This window comes from Pavona decussata, unplaced genomic scaffold, assembly GCF_977016875.1.
Source record: "Pavona decussata unplaced genomic scaffold, jaPavDecu1.1 SCAFFOLD_69, whole genome shotgun sequence".
NCBI lineage: Eukaryota > Metazoa > Cnidaria > Anthozoa > Scleractinia > Agariciidae > Pavona > Pavona decussata.
In genome coordinates, this window is record NW_028145488.1 from 2131387 (window position 1) to 2147464 (window position 16078).

Sequence of the window (16078 nt, forward strand, 5' to 3'; positions counted from 1 at the left end):
GGCACCATGATATGCTAATTTATGGCCATTTATATAGACCACCCGGTTAATACAGAGCACCCGGGTGAATACGGACAACTCCGTTAACATGATCATCTTGCTATTACAAGCACTTTCCCGTGGCATAAACAAAAGCTGAGTCAGTTTCTTTCAAAATTGAAAGTTTCATTTAACAAATCGACGGCAGTTTTCTATGGTCTATACTCTTTTATTAAAAACTGAATCATTGTATAATGCCATTCAAGGGATTTGATTGGCTTAGCGGCCATGGTATATGAGCCATTGTACCATGGCCGAGAAATGGCGGCCATTAAACTGCCTTCTAGTTGTTCTTGCACAGCGAAATCAGTAAGATCTAGCAATATTTCTTGATTGTTTTTAATAAAACAATTATTCCACTTGCGCTTGTTGGATATGAGATGATTATAGCCAACTCGGCGCTACGTGCCTTGTTGGCTATCTATCATCTCATATCCAACGCATCCAACGCGCACTCATGGAATAATTGTTAAATAGACCATAAAATGATGTCACAAAATGTTCAAAACTCAAGTGGAACCACGAGCCGCAGGCGAGTGGTTTCACCGCCAAATTTTGGACATTTCATGGCGTCATTTTATGGTCTATAAGAGCATAGACCATAGAAAACTGCCGTCGATTTGTTTTTTACAATAACATGGAAAAAGTACGAGTGGAATTGGCTATTATTTTCGTTGAGAAAGCGCGCGCGTTATATCTGACGTCATTTTTGTTGCCTGTACTCTTATAGACAATAGCAACGAGCCAATCAGCGCGCGGGGATTTGGACAGTTATTGTAAAATGTTAAATTGACTAATGGCCACTTTTTGGAGTACCTAAGTTAATACGACCATTCAAAGGGTGCAGTGGGTTAAATTAGAAAAGCAAACACAAATACGCCAAAAAAGGCAAAATTGACAGTTAGTTCACAGCTCCAAGGGTGCAGTGTATCTTCCAAATAAAATAAGCCAGTAAAATAAAACAGAGCTAATGCTCAAGTTTATGGTCAGCCCACGAAATAGCATTCTACCAGGTACTTATACCTTCTGTAATTCCAAAATAACTTGCTGTTTAATATTTAAAGTTTTAAAATCCTAGTTGATGAAACCTCAAACTGTTAGCCCCTATAATGAGTATGAAGAGCAAACCCACCACTTTTCTTATTGAAGTGGTAGTGGAACTACATATGCCAAGTTCTCTTTTGCTTTTGAGTGCCAGATGCTTTTTAAGATGACAAATAAGCATCCAGCTTCACTGTACTACTTTCAGACAACAGTGAATGAATCCAGCCAATTAAATGAACTTTCAGGGCATGCGGAGCAGGGTTTGAAGTGGAAGGGGCGGGTGGCTAAAGTGAACGCATTTGCATGAAACAACTAGGGGGGTCCGCGGGTATGCTATCCAGAAAAAAAATTTACACTAAGTCTTCTGAAATGGCTAGAAATGCATCTAACACTGTCAGTACTGACGTAAATTTTTAATTGTATCAATTAAAATGTTTTCTTTTCTTTGTAGTAACGAGTCAGTACTTCAGTCTGGCCCTTACATTTGAGCAACACAAAGGCGATTAAGATAGGTGAATGAATGGATGGATGGATGAATGAATGGATGGGTGGGTGGATGGATGAATCAATGAATGAATGAATACCCAGTTTCCTTTTTACGTTACTGTAAATCATGTGTTTCTTTGTTCGTTATGACAGCGACACTGAATGATCCAGGATATTCATATCATAGCTTTACATAACTCTCTGATTTAAATGTTTACGGCAATAAACAGCTCAGTTTCATATATGAATGCCTTTGTGCAAAAACTCCCTTGTCAGGTGAGGCATTTTTGTGAGACACCAATCCAAGAGCAAATGAAAATAGAAACAACAGCTGGAATACCATTATTTCACGGTCGCAAAATCTAATCGTCCATTCGGCAACAAACCTAACGACAAACTGTCTGAAACTGTTGGGCTTGTCGGAGAAAACCTTCCAAAATAAGTTTGATCGAAACGGGCAAATCAAAACACTGCAGAGCTTTTTCTGAGAGGTCACTACGTCACTCATAAAATACTTAACGATATGTAATGTATAAAATTGTTTCTGTAAGTGATGGATATGGTTAAACAAATAAAATGAAATTTCTTTTTAACCATCCAAAAAGTGGGGTTAAGGGGAAAGGGGGGGGGGGGAATCCCACTCCCTCTGCAGTCCCTGACTTTGCAATTTTACAAAACTCATTCACATTTTCGTCTGATAGCGAAACAAATGACATATTGTAAAATGTTCTTAACCATAGATTATTAAAATTATATGCAACCAAGTCCCTTTTTAACTTTCCATACAGTATCTGAAAGCCTTTTTAGCATACCTTTAAAACCAAGAGATACAGGTCTTGGTGGCTTGGAAGTCTGAGCAGCATTGGAACAGGATCTTTTGCCCTTTGCTTGTGAGTCCATCCCCAAAGGCCCTGGAAAGGAAATAAGGAGAAAAATGATTGGGTCACTACTACTGTCACTCTCTATCATTCTGCCACTATAAGATAAGGGCTTGACAAATTAAAAATAACAATGATTTGAAAAAAAAAACCAAAAGAAAAAAAAAGTATATTAAGAACTATTTCAATATCCAGAGCCTAGTTGTTCAAAGCCCGTCTGAGTTAAAGTGAACTTTTAGTCCAGTCTAATTACTAATCAATTAAGGTTCTTCCAAAACATGTTAGTCCCTTAGTTTTGTTGTGAGACATTTCTTTACAATTTTTTAGCTTCTCAAACATTTTAAACAAGCGGAATGAAAAGCTCAGTTAACTTTTAATATGGGATTACCAGTTATTAATCGGCTTTTGAACAACCGGACCCAGTCACTTATAAGTAATCCAGTAAATTCTTTGCTGATGTTTCAACATGACCTTCAAACAGCAGCTAAGATATCCTAGAGTCAAGTGAATTTTGTATTTCTCCAAAGTGCTATATGCCTTTCAGTTGATTTTGATGTGCATGTCAGCCTTCTCTTCCCATTCCTCAAGTCAGACTGTGGTGTTCTAAAATCCAACTCATTGTGTATCCATTAGCCCAATATTAGGCAGCTTGTAAAAGTGAAATGTCTTAGTTCTTTGTAGTACTAATTAATGGCAAAATGAAATATCCACTGATCCTGCCTAATTAAGGTGAAACATTTACACCAAGAATTAACAATACGGTGTTCACCTTACTTTGTGCTTAAATTAGCAAGTTAAAATTCATATTTTTTTAATAAACTCAGCATGAAAAAAGTTCTCCTGAGATGACACACAACTACTGTAAAATGGAAAATTACTTTTTAAACGATCAGTCAATGTCCTCTGTCGCTTTGGAAGTTGAGTTGCATGTGAAGTTAACTTTTTACCATTTCCTGAGTTTCGTCTCTTGGAAGAACCTGCAACAGGAAATATTGAGTGGATTAGAAAAGTAGAAACGTGAAGAAACACAATCTATGACCCAAATTTGGTCAACAATATCACTGTGCCATGAGCAATGATATGAGAGGAAACATTTCAATCTAACCGTTTCCAACAACCGTTCAGCTGACAATAAACAGGTACATTCTGAACTGGCTGTTTCAATAAATTACAGTGTATAACTTAGCATGATTAAAATATCTGAATTATAGCAAAAGAGTCAGCAGTATTAATAAGTGTAAAATACCGTGTACATATATTTTTGCAGACCAGCTTTCTTAAAGGCCAAGTAATACAGGCAACATTAACTGTTGCCTGTATTACTACAGGCCCTAATAAAGCTTGGGTGACCTTTTAACCCCACTCATCATGCTAACTGCTTGTTAAAACAATTGAACAGCTGATAGTATAATCAACCTAAATGGCTTTTCAGATCGCGTTTTTGTTGTTTTAGCTCAATCAGATCAACAGGAATTTTTGCATGTGGCCTCGAATTCCTCAGGAAATGTTAGTCTAATGTTTTATCAACCACTTTGCTTTTCGATTTGTGATAAAAACAGAAATCTTGCCTGTAATCATAGGATTTTATTGCAAATGAAGTGCAAAGCAATGAATAAAAAACATTGACGAAACATTTCCTGAAGGAATTCAAGGCCTCATTGTGTGATTTTGGGGTTCATTGACATGTTTATTATCTGCAAAACAGCCTTAAGTGTTCAGCAACCAAATTGTGTAGACTGGTGTAGTTCACATTTTAATGGCGGCTTTGGGGGTTCATCCAAAATCTCAATCCTATCCTCATTAATAGTAGACTGGCTGAACTCCACCAGTATATCCTTGTCAGTTGGAGGCACAGCATCAAAACTAACTGAAATTGGGACCTGAGTGATCTCTAAATCTTCAAAGGCTCAAGTTATCGGGGATCAGTTGCACCCAAGAGAACCAACAATTGGTTTGAGTTTGCTGGAGTTTTGAGTTATTGAGATTTTGAGAAATTGGGGGTAAACTTATCATGTTTGAGTGAAGCAAATCCAAAAAAGAACCTCTCAGGTTTGAAAGACAGGTTTGCATTGTATTGCTGTATGTTTAGGTTTTTTTTGTTTGCTGTAGCTAAATGTAATTTAGGCAAGGTTAGGCTCAAGCCAATGCAGTCAGAAGTCTTGTTTGTGGCAGTGCGAGATCTTCGGGGTGGTCCATAGGTCCCGGCAGGGCAGGTTCATGTTTCACAATATATTTAGCTCGCAATTTTGCTGATCATTGTGGATCATTTGGGTTGCGGTGAATTGTTGTGGATTCTTGCCCCTCTCAGCTCCCACCCTTATTTTGGCTTAGGGGATTCCAGGTAAGTATTGTTTGTATTGAATTTTTCAGTGTGACGGGTGATTGCAGGGTTGCCATGGATACCTCTTGGCATGCCTCAATCATGTGAGGCCCCCACTGACTTTCCAGGCAGCAGTTTCCTAAGCTCATCGATTGGCGATGAGTTTAAATTTGTTTTGTTTTCCTTTTTTCAATGTTCGATAATAGGTAGTTTGGCCTGCCACCTACCTTCTGTTCCACTTGTCAGATGAGTTTGAGAGGCTGTAGGGAAAGGAAGCTGACTGTAACCTGCTACTGAGGACTGACTTCCACCAGAAAAACCTTCAGAGGGGAATAAACAAATCTTTTTGTAATATTAGAAGAACAATACATCAACTTACAGTGATTTCAGTAAAGAACAATAATTCTTACTGCGGAGACAGCAGTCTGCAATATTTAAATCAATGCAGGAGCAAAAGGTCATAAACAGGTATAACTGATAGCTTCTTTGTGTTTCCCACCTACCTTCAATTCCACTTGTCAGATGAGTTTGAGTTTGAGAGGCTGCAGGGAAAGGAAGCTGACTGTAACCTGCTACTGAAGACTTACTTCCAACAGAGAAACCTTCAGAGGAGAAAATTACAATAACCAAAAATTAAATACACAACATAGCATCTCAGGAGTTCAAGTTGCAAACGTTTGAGATCTGAGTTGCTACTTCCAAAATCCAACATCCTGAAGTCATTTAATATGATATTAGGATTGTTAAAATTTGACATCAGTGAGTTGTGAGAATGTAACATCTGAATTGCAAAAATCTAACATTCAAGTGCAATTCTCCTAGGCCCTCATACATGTACATGTAATTACGTCTATCTTTGAGTTTGTGCCTCATCAGGAGTTCCAAACACACAACACAATAATAGCATAAGGCCGCAGTTCATCAGTTTCTCATTTTTGGAACCCCTTCTAAGGCACTCACCCTGCGATGCTCTGTCTTTTTTTTCTCTCAGCAAAAATATTAGGGGGACTGTTATCAAAATGAGACGGCAGTTACCATCAAATTTTTGAAGAGTAAGCAAGCATGAAATAATTTTTATGAAAGTAACATTTTTCTTTTGTTTCTTGAAATGTAATTTATATTATTGTGGTGAAAAAAATGTTTCAGATCAATCTTCATCCATCTTCAGTACAAAAAGTAACCGAGCGGGAGGTCTGTATGGGAGAATCTTGACTGAGGTCGCCAGTACAGACCGAATGCAGTGAGGTCTGTACCAGCGACCGAGGTCAAGATTCTCCCATACAGACGCGGGCTCAAGCATTTAGCTGGCTTACTTCTGTCACTAGTCTCCAGTCCAAACGGGACAAAAATAACTGTTCAAAGCACAGCTCTGTACAAACTTTGTCAATGAATGAAGACAAAATAACCGTTGTTTTCCTACAGGCTCAATGAAAATTTTCTTAAATGCGACCAAAAGTGCGACAACTTTTAATGCCTGTCTGTGCCGCGATTGCTCAGCGATCAGATCTCATTCAGCCTTGCGATCTTTGACTGATCGCCACAGAAAACGTTAATGTTGAATGTGCAGCCTTCAAACTTGGCAATATGTGCTCCGGCAAAAATTGCCTGAGGTTGGATTTGTTGGACTGTGAAGACATTTTGCTGAGTTGTAGTGGAGGCACTGACTTGGTTTTCTTCGAACTGAGCGGATGTATCTGGTCCAGGATTCAGGACATTTCTCGCTGTCGCTTGAGAGATGCTGAATGGTAGCTGTCGAGGCTTTTCAAATTTTTATGACCGCTTAGTTGTGCAAAGAAATTTGGCTGAACGCCTGCTTCGAGGAGTCGTCCAACACTGGTCTTCCTAACGGAATGATTTGAAACCTTCTTCTTGTTTGTTTCATCGAGTTTGGCTGACGCAAGGGCGTCTTTGAGGAACTTGCCAATTTCATTCTTTCCGAGGGGCCTATCCAGATACCATACTTTCTCACTTGGTTTTCGTCGGTGATTTATGGCGAGATAAAAAGGAGCATCTGGATCTAACATGGCTTCGGAACGATGGCTTCAAAACGCTTTGTAAAATTCAACGGAGCATCTTGACTCAGTTGTTTTAGCTTGCATACGCTTTCAGTTCAAAGGCTTTTTGATGGCCACCATCTTGTCCGGTGCGTGTTTTGCTGCCTCTTTCTGACTTCCACACAAGGTATTCAGAATCGGTTTCTGGATCATTGGCCAAGCCTACATCACCCCCAACACAGTTTACAACTCTCCTATCTAGACCTCCAGCTCAAATGGAGGGAAAGAAACCACCATAAAGCCCTTTGTAATGATTTAGGATCCTGAACACCGAACTGGCCATTTTCAAAAAGTGCATCTTCTTCAGCTTCAGTTAGCCCTCTTGTAGCATTTGGACGGTTTCCTTTTCCTCGGCGAACCAGGTTCTTTTGTTTGGCAGCAAGAACCTCTCTGGACTTGAAGAACTCGTTATCCTTAAGAATGTTGATTAGACTTCCTTTTTCATGCAAGTGGCGTTGAAAACTTCGCTGGAAGCCGCTCAATGTACACGGTTCGTACTCGGTGCCATCATGTTTACGAACGGAGATAAAAAATTTAGACAAAAGAAGGTTGAGCTCATTGGCAGGTATGTTTTCAATTGCTCTAGACTCTTTCATTGACTCACAAAATTTCTTCCTTACGTTTAAGTCGCTCTTAGTCTTGTATTGAGTGTTTTTGGATTTTTGCACTTGCAAAAACTTCTCAATTTCGACTTCATCTTTGCTCGTAGCTTTCTCGGCTGGACTCAAATTTGCCATGTTTGCTCATTCTCTTTACCTGCTTCCACGTTCAGGGCTACTGGTTCTTCCATTTAGTACTGCGTTAACAGGAACAAGCCAATTTTTTTTCTTTTTTTGTTTGTAACGTTTTGAGGACAAATGTTACAATAAGATCGGTCTAGATGCCGGTCTAGATGGGAAAATCTAGACCGCCGTCAATATCGATTTTAGCCAATCAAGTTCTTGAATTTGAACGTTTCCAGTCCTTTTGAGACACGGCCATATAATAAAGTACAGTATAGCTTAAGTTAAAACATGACAATAAATATAGAGCAAACAACCAATTACAACATGACAAGAAATTATAAATTAAAGTAAAAATATAGCTAATTTTGGCGTGACGATGACAAAGGAACAACAAAAAATACATACCGAGTAGACAAACAAAACTAAATAGCTGTTATAAAAGCGATTTAGTTTTGTTAGCCTATTCAGTATGTATTTCCTGTTCAGTTCCTTTGTCATTAATAATAATTATTGTTAATTAATCACTATATTTTCACTTTTCTTGAAAACCAAAAATTAATGTCAGTCCATATTAACTTCCTCTACCTGTTTTGGGTCGCAGGCTGACATAGTGATGTTCATGCAGGTGTCCCAACACAAGCTGGCTGCTGCTGCTAACATCATGTTCTGGGTGGATAGTTAAGTCATGTGACAGACTGCTGATCACGTGAATGCATGTTTTAAAGCAGTTTGCTGCAGCATGGAGAATGACGTGGTCACCCCATGTCCCATCTGCTGCCATGTTTCTAAGGTAATCAGGCCAAGACTGATGTCCATGTACAAAGTTAAACAGTTCTGTCCCATCTTGCTGCAAGAGAAGAACATAACATCCAATGATCAACTGGAGGGTAAAGATTTTCACTAAATTGGCCAGTGCATCGATCCGCAACAAACCAAATTAAGCCAATAAATAATTATGCATTCAGTTGTTAATGAATAACTGAAGCATCGGATACAATGCAAATTCAGAACTTTGCTTGAAAGCGTAGTTTCTTCACTGTGAACCTTCCCAATTTCCACTGTTTAAACTGTCGAGTACTACTTAGAAGTTATTATTTCGATTTACCGCTTGGAAAACGTTTGTTTTCTTTCTCAAAACGGCAGTTCAGAGTCTTAAATTTATACATGTGGCCGCCATTGAACGAAAATAACCTTTAAATGATGATTTGCTTTGACGCCACACAGGTAGAGATGAGTGGGTCCCCTCCCTGGTGATATATGCTCCGGTAATGGATTTTGATTGGGCCGGTTTTGTTGAAGACAATCAGAACAATAGATCCCTTCTAAAAGAGGGCAGAATTTAATGTAGGTTAAATGAATAAATCAAATGATGATTTGACCTCACACAGAAAGGGATGAGTGGGTCCCCTCTCTCGTGATATGTGCCTAAATAATAGTTTTTGATCGGGCCGCTTCTGTTGAAGACAACCAGAACAAAACATCCTTACTAGGAGAGGACAGAGTTAAATGCATAAATTAATGTGCAAATTTGTGGCTGAAGGAAAAAAAAAGGATACCCAACCCAAACCTAGACACGGCCTGCCCTGCGGGCATTACGTGCAACAAGGCAACAAGACATACGCAGCTTTAACAGATTTTGCAAATGTTACATGTACATGTTGGCAAATTGTTGTCAGTGATAGTTGTCATTAAAAAAGTAATTCCCGCCTACCTTCTGTTCCACTTGTCAGATGAGTTTGTGAGGCTGCAGGGAAAGGAAGCTGACTGTAACCTGCTACTGAAGACTGACTTCCGCCAGAAAAACCTTCAGAGGGGAAATTGTAATAAGCAAAATTATACAACATAGTTCTTTCATTTTCAGAGTGGATGTACAATGAGACAGCAGCATGCAATTGCAATTGGAAATTAGAAGCCTGAAAAAAATTCAGGCTTCAACAGCCATCCTGTTGAAGCCAAATTTCAGGCTTCTAATTTCCAATTGCATAAATTGGAAAATTCAATGCGATGATCACTTCTCACTTTCATTGTACATCATATTAATATCATGGCATTTCAGAGTGTAAGTCAGAGAACTGGAGGTACACCAGGGAAAGTATAATTTTGTTTCTCTTCAGGTTCCAGTATCTACAAGCACATTTTCCTAACGGTTCTTCATGTTTCTTATACTACTAGTTGAGAGAATTTGTTAAGATATCAAGTCATTTTTCTTAGTTGATCAGTCCATTCATTCTCATGACTTATTAGTTTTATCAAATAGTGGAAACTATAGGAGAAATGAGAAGCTGAATTTTAATTTGCAGATGATACCTAATAGCTTTATTGGTAATTGTTACGTGGGATGTCCTGAGGGCAGACAGCGTCAAGTTTTCGGTCAGGCATGTTATTTTTTCTTCATGGTGGTCACAAAATGTAATGAATAAATTAATTAAACCTGATATTAAACCCTGTTCTCAAAGAGGGAATATTTTTGTCCTCTATTGTTGTCTTTGTCTTCATCAAGAATGGCCCAATCAGAACCATTACATGGATAAGGAGGAAGGGGATCAACTCGTCCATATCTGTGTGACAGCACAAAGCCATTAATCAGTGGAAGGCTTCTTTCACTGACATTGGCAGCCATATTGTTTACATGTTTTAGACTCGGATATGCAGTTTTCAAAAAGAAATTCAACCTTTTGAAGTGGAAAATCAAAAAAATAACTTCTACGGACTAGTTGACCGTTTAAACTGTAGAAATTATAGAGTTCCTGGCGAGGAAATCACACTTTGTTTGACAGAGAACCACAATTGGGGGAGAAAAGGTCATTCAGATAAGCTTAGACACTCATCACATCATTTTGTCAAACTGATGCCAACACTACTTGCAATCCACTCCACCAAAAAATTAAAGGTTTCAGTATCAATTTTTATTAAATGTTTTCATTGAGGAAAGCTTTTTGTCTGTTTTTCTTTCTGATATTTTAAGAAACAAGAAGCTGTTATCAGCTTATACTCAGGCCATATTTGACTGCGTGGTGCGAAGCCTACAAACTTTTAGCAGTTATAACCTCCAGCATCCCTAAATCCCCACAAATTGATAGATACAGAGATATAGTGAGGCAATAAGTAACCACCAGATAGAATTGCATTACTTGCAGTCAGAATGAAATACAGGGAAAATGAGATTTGTCATACTGATGCTTTTTGAAAACCCTGGGCTTTAATCCTTACGTTTCTGTTAAAGTTAATAAAATCTAGGGGTGTACACTGTAAGTTCTATCACTGTTGTAGATTGAATGGCCAGAACTAGAGTAAAATGATCAGAAAGTGAAACGCAGTGTGTTTACGTAATAACACGGTCACGCAGGACAGTTTATACCTCGATTGGTATTTGTCGCCTGTTTCTTGCAGCTGACAATATAGATCGCTTTCTTTGCCACCCAACATGCCATCATTGCCATCACCTTTTTGTTCTAAAGACTCCAGAACCCTCTCTGTGCAAAGGGCAACAGTTCGCGAAGGCTTCATAGCCGATGCCACTTTGATTCGAAAGAACAGTGACTCCCAGAATACATTGGGGAAAGGGAGGGGGAGCAAGGGAAGCACGAAAACATTAGGGAGTTCTGGGCCCTCCCCTCCCCTTCCCCAATTACATTGGCAATGCACGTTACGTTGTGAAGGCCACATTCAAGTGTTCCATGCTTTCACTGGCATTGTATTAAAACGCATACTTTTGCAAGCGTTTTCTGTCATCAGTCTGGATATTTACAGGTTTGGACAGAAATGATTGTAAGTAATCATTAAGAATTTCCGAGATACTTCTTTCTAGGAATGCTTAAGTCTTACTTTTAGTCGTTTGTCTTGCATCCGCCGTCTTGCATGTGACACATCATTTGGTCATATACAAGGTCTCGTGCGTTATCTCTTGGCCATTCGCAAAGCAAAAAAAGGAGAAAAGAAAAGAGAATGCGACTGAGAACTTAACTCGTGGCCTCACGGCCCGAGTAAAAAGGACAATTTGAAATTGTAGACTCACATAACCGGAATAAAACAAGAGTCAGGCCTCGGTTACATTACATTATTGTAAAAAAAAATTCCAGTATGACGACAAGTAGTGTAATGCAAGGATATGGAAACAACATAATGCCATCTTTGTGACTCAAACTATACCATTAGCTCAATCGGGATGGGAGGATACGTTTCCATCTGCACTTAGTGCTAAACATGCACCAACTACTCCCACAAAATCACCCATAGGAGTCTTGTTTTGAAAAAGTGATTCCCGCCTACATTCTGCTCTAGTCATCAGATGAGTTTGAGAGGCTGCAAGGAAAGGAAGCTGACTGTAACCTATAGTTTTCCTAACTTGATTGTTTTAAATCCAAACATGGTGATAGATAAAATAAAAAATTTAGTGAACTATGAATTCAGAAAAAAAAACAATTTCTTAAGATTACTTTTTGATTTTTCCTGCAAGTAAATTATAGGCTGTATTGTCAAAAGGATGGAAGTAATAGAGTTGCAAGTGGAAAGAAGCTCAATTTAGCACCTCAAGTTGCTAGACATAAACTGTACCAACTCAGCAAATAACTACATGTTTCCACTGGACCCAATTTGAGGCCAACAACATACCAAAATGCTACATCGCATAATATCAGAAGCATTGTTAATTAACCGCCAATTTTTCCAGGTAAGGTTGCTTATAACTCACAACTGATAAATAGAGAGAAATCTTTTTTGTTTTCGATATTTTTGAGATATTACCTTTGCCAACCAAAAAATCCTTTACATAATCCCAGTGGCAGGCCAAATATGAAATTCAGTGACTTTTCACTGACATTTGCAGGATAACACTACTATTTATGAGGACCCCGTTAATCGATTCTTAAGATGTAAGAAACCGAGTAAGCTCATATACCAGAAACTTGTGGCTTGTAAGCAGGGCTCTCCAACCAAGAGTCAGGGAAAGTGGTTGACAGACTGTGGTTTGGTAACCGCCTTTACTGTGGACTGGAGGGCAGTCTATAAGCTAGCTTTCCAATGCACAAGAATCAGCAGTTTAATCGTTTTTCAGTTTAAGCTTCTACACAGAAGAATCGCAACAAATGATTTTTTTATTTAAAATAGGTTGGCACGAAAAACGACCATTGCAGCTTTTGCCAAACTGAGACAGAAAGTCTTATTCACCTTTTCGGGTCTCGACAAAACGCTGACCTCCGGAACAGCTGACCCCCTACTGACCCCCTCAAAAAATCCCAGCGAAAAACAGAAAAAATGTGAAATTAAAGTTATAAAGTTAACCTGCAAGATGAAACAGCGCAAATGACAAGTGAGTTACCACTCAATTTAACGTTTGACTGTTGACTGGTGTCACAAAACAACATCTGGAAACAATTCCCATGGTAAAATACAGCAGAAATAGATTTCAGGTCCCGCTCTGGTTTGCTATTCCCGCGCTGACGGATTCCCTCGCTGGCAATGTCGGTTGAGTAGTGATGTTTATTTTGATTTATTTATTTATTTTTTAAAATTGCTCTTTAATTCCGACGACACAAATACAGGAAGCATTTAATTTTACAGCCCTCATTTTGCTACTTTTTTAGGGAACTAAGTCATCTCACTGCTGCAAATGGAAATCGAGAGATAGCCCTGAGCATGCAAGGCTGCTGTTTACCTTTTCTTTCTTTGCATTTTCCTGTTATTTAGCGTTTACATATACACATTTGTGGTCAAACGACGCATAAACTAAAAGTATTACAAATGGCTTATAACAAAAAACCTCACAAAATTACCCGACGCATTTTCCTGAAATCATGTGTTACAGCTAGTCTATAACCCCTTTCCCGTACTGACGGATTGTTTGACCTTGTTGTACTTTTGCCCGACTGCCACAGTTTGCCTGGCCTCCTTGTAATGCAATTAAGAAAAGAAAAACAATTCGCTCCTGTCAGAGAATTGACTTTCGAACATGTTTTGATCATCGGCTTTTGAAGCTTACTCAAGTTTTTTAAAAAGTTACCTAGTGGAACTGGGAGTTTTTTTTTTTTTCGAACAGACGCTCGATTCTTTGTTTGATAAATTCAAAAATCTTCTATCTAGCGGCGATTTTGGCAACTTGAATGGTTGTCAACTTCATGATGATGAAGCCCTTTCAAACTATTTTGGTCACAACGAGAACTGGGTGCATCGGAACGTTGGTTTATGGTGAGAAACAGGTATATCCATTCCTCATGATTTGTGTTGCATTCCGTAATCCTGGAAATTTCAGGTTGGTTTATAACTTTAATTTAACATTTTTTGTTTTTCCCCGAGATTTTGATGGGGTCAGTGAGGGGGTCAGTTGGGGGTCAGCTGTCCCGGGGGTCAGCGTTTTGTCGAAACCCCACCTTTTCTGGTTCTGCCGCAAAACTACTGCTTTTTGGCAAGTTTTTAGGAATAATTTGATCCATGCAAGAAAAACTTGTGGAAGAAGATTTCACCCTCTCCCCTGCAATGGTACTGGGAATGCAGCCAGACACGTTAACCTTTAAAGAACAACTGAACTTTGAATTTCTGGTAGCCACGTTCTTTATATGGCACTGTAAAGTTCGGAAGACGTATCCAACAATAGATTATTTCACGCGCTTCTTGGCCTACTTTAAAAAGTGATAGCAACATGTACTGAATTTGCAGGAGGTCGGAGGCAAGGACCCCGGCCGTTCTTTTTATTTATCTATTTACTTACCGTATTTATTCATTTTATTAATTAATTAATTAATTTTTTTTGTCAATTGCCTGTCATGTCCGCATATCGTTTTTCTAATCTTTGTCTTTTTTTTAATAAACAAGACGCTGTGGGAGCGTTTACTTGGGCGCCGTTGTATTAGGAGTATCTGAGCACGTACGTTAGTTCAGTCTTTGGTGACAGGTGAACGATAAAAGATTTGCTGAGAGTCTAAGGCATCACATTTGCGATAAACGTGATGTAGTTCGAACAAAAATGTCACGCAAACAAAATAAAACATTACTCTCTTTAATACTAAACACGTCGGATTTTGTAACCATGAGGTGCGTCTAAGATAATGATGGATTTTGGCGACAAAGGAGTATTTCCAGTTCCAGTGGTAATGATGAATTTTGGCGACAGAGGGGTATTTGTTCGAATACCTTTCCACCCTGATAACCTTTTTTTTCTGGGCTTTCTATGAGAGATGTTCCAGCTTTTTCACTGGTAACAGCGCACGATCGCAAAATGTCACGCAGAACGTGCAATATGACACGCGTGCGAAAAGACATGCGTTCTATATGGGATGCGTGCGGATAAGACAAACCTCACAGAACATCCGATTTACAGAAAGTTAACTCAACGAATCTATTTCATGATCACTGGAATAGGACAGAACTTTAATGACAAAATCAAAGCACTCTGTGAGTGACCAAAGAATGAACTATTTCAAATTATGTCTACAGTTATTTGTTTATTAAACACGCAAAAAAGAAAATAAACTTCACTCGCACTGGAAGACAACGCAAAGGTCGAAGTGTATGTTCATTCTTTTAGTGGTTTTGCGTGATTGCCAATGGACAAAATATCATGACACAAAAGAGAGTGTTTCCAGGATTTAAAAGGGCTTTAAATGAAAGAAGCTGGGTTTATAAAGTGGAAAGACACTGCAGCTCCCGTGGCGATTGAATAACAAGTAGAAACCGTCCAGTTTTCCTTCCAAGAACCGCTGAAAATATTTTCTTTCTGGATGAAACTTGATACATGTGAACGATTTTGGTTGCCTAGCACGTGACCGATTTCTTCCGGTGTTTTCAGCGTGGCAATTCCTTTCTGCATCCAAACGACAGCTTCTTTCAACGTTTTGTAACATTGGAAGGGGCTTTCAGTTTTGCTAAAGCCCGGGTGCTAAAGTTGCTATTTTGGCTTTATCCAATGTAAAAATAAAAATGCGTTTAGCGTTGCGGTACTCAGTTGTTGTAGGTATGAATATGCAAATTTTCGGCGTTTACATTTGTTCCAATGAATTGATCTTATCGCTAACAGTCGACTCCGAAGGAAAGATTTTTTTTTTCAGATTCTACGTTTAGCGTCTCAATTTGGCGTGCCCGTGTGTTCACCTTTTTCCCTGTTTTCCCGTGAGGATCACATTTTGGTTTTATCCAAGTGAACGTAAATAAAGAAATTAATTCGTCAAGCGTTGATTGTTACTGTGCATTAGCAAACTTTCAGTGTTTACATTTGTTCTGGTGAATAGATCTTATATCGCTCACACTGGACCCCGAATGAAATTTATTTTCGAAGCTTTAGTTTTAGTTTCCTACTTTACCCTAAGCCTTTCACCCACAGAATGGTCTTGAATCTTTAAAGTTAATTGCACATTTTCTTTTCTATATTGCGGCCAGAGAAATGAAATGTTTTGCTCGGCTGTATGTAAATTCAGTGTTTACGTCCTGATCTTATCGATTACGTTTGACACCGAAATGGGGATTTATCGAGAAGAGCCAAAAGAGCGTCTGAGGTTAACTGAAGTTGAACTTTTGGAAAATATGCGTCCTGAAAGGAAAGTT

At 38.8% G+C, this 16078-nt stretch overlaps 1 protein-coding gene across 1 annotated transcript in view; it reads right to left on the minus strand.

Moving 5' to 3' along the window:
* LOC146477750 (uncharacterized) overlaps positions 1 to 16078 on the minus strand; it is a 106184-nt gene that overhangs the window by 9714 nt on the left and 80392 nt on the right. The window contains exons 9-11 of the mRNA XM_085113162.1: positions 4995 to 5087; positions 3326 to 3424; positions 2382 to 2480 (exon numbers count right to left, since the gene is read on the minus strand). Coding sequence (XP_084969288.1) covers positions 2382 to 2480; positions 3326 to 3424; positions 4995 to 5087 — 291 coding nt within the window. The remainder of the gene's footprint in view (positions 1 to 2381; positions 2481 to 3325; positions 3425 to 4994; positions 5088 to 16078) is intronic.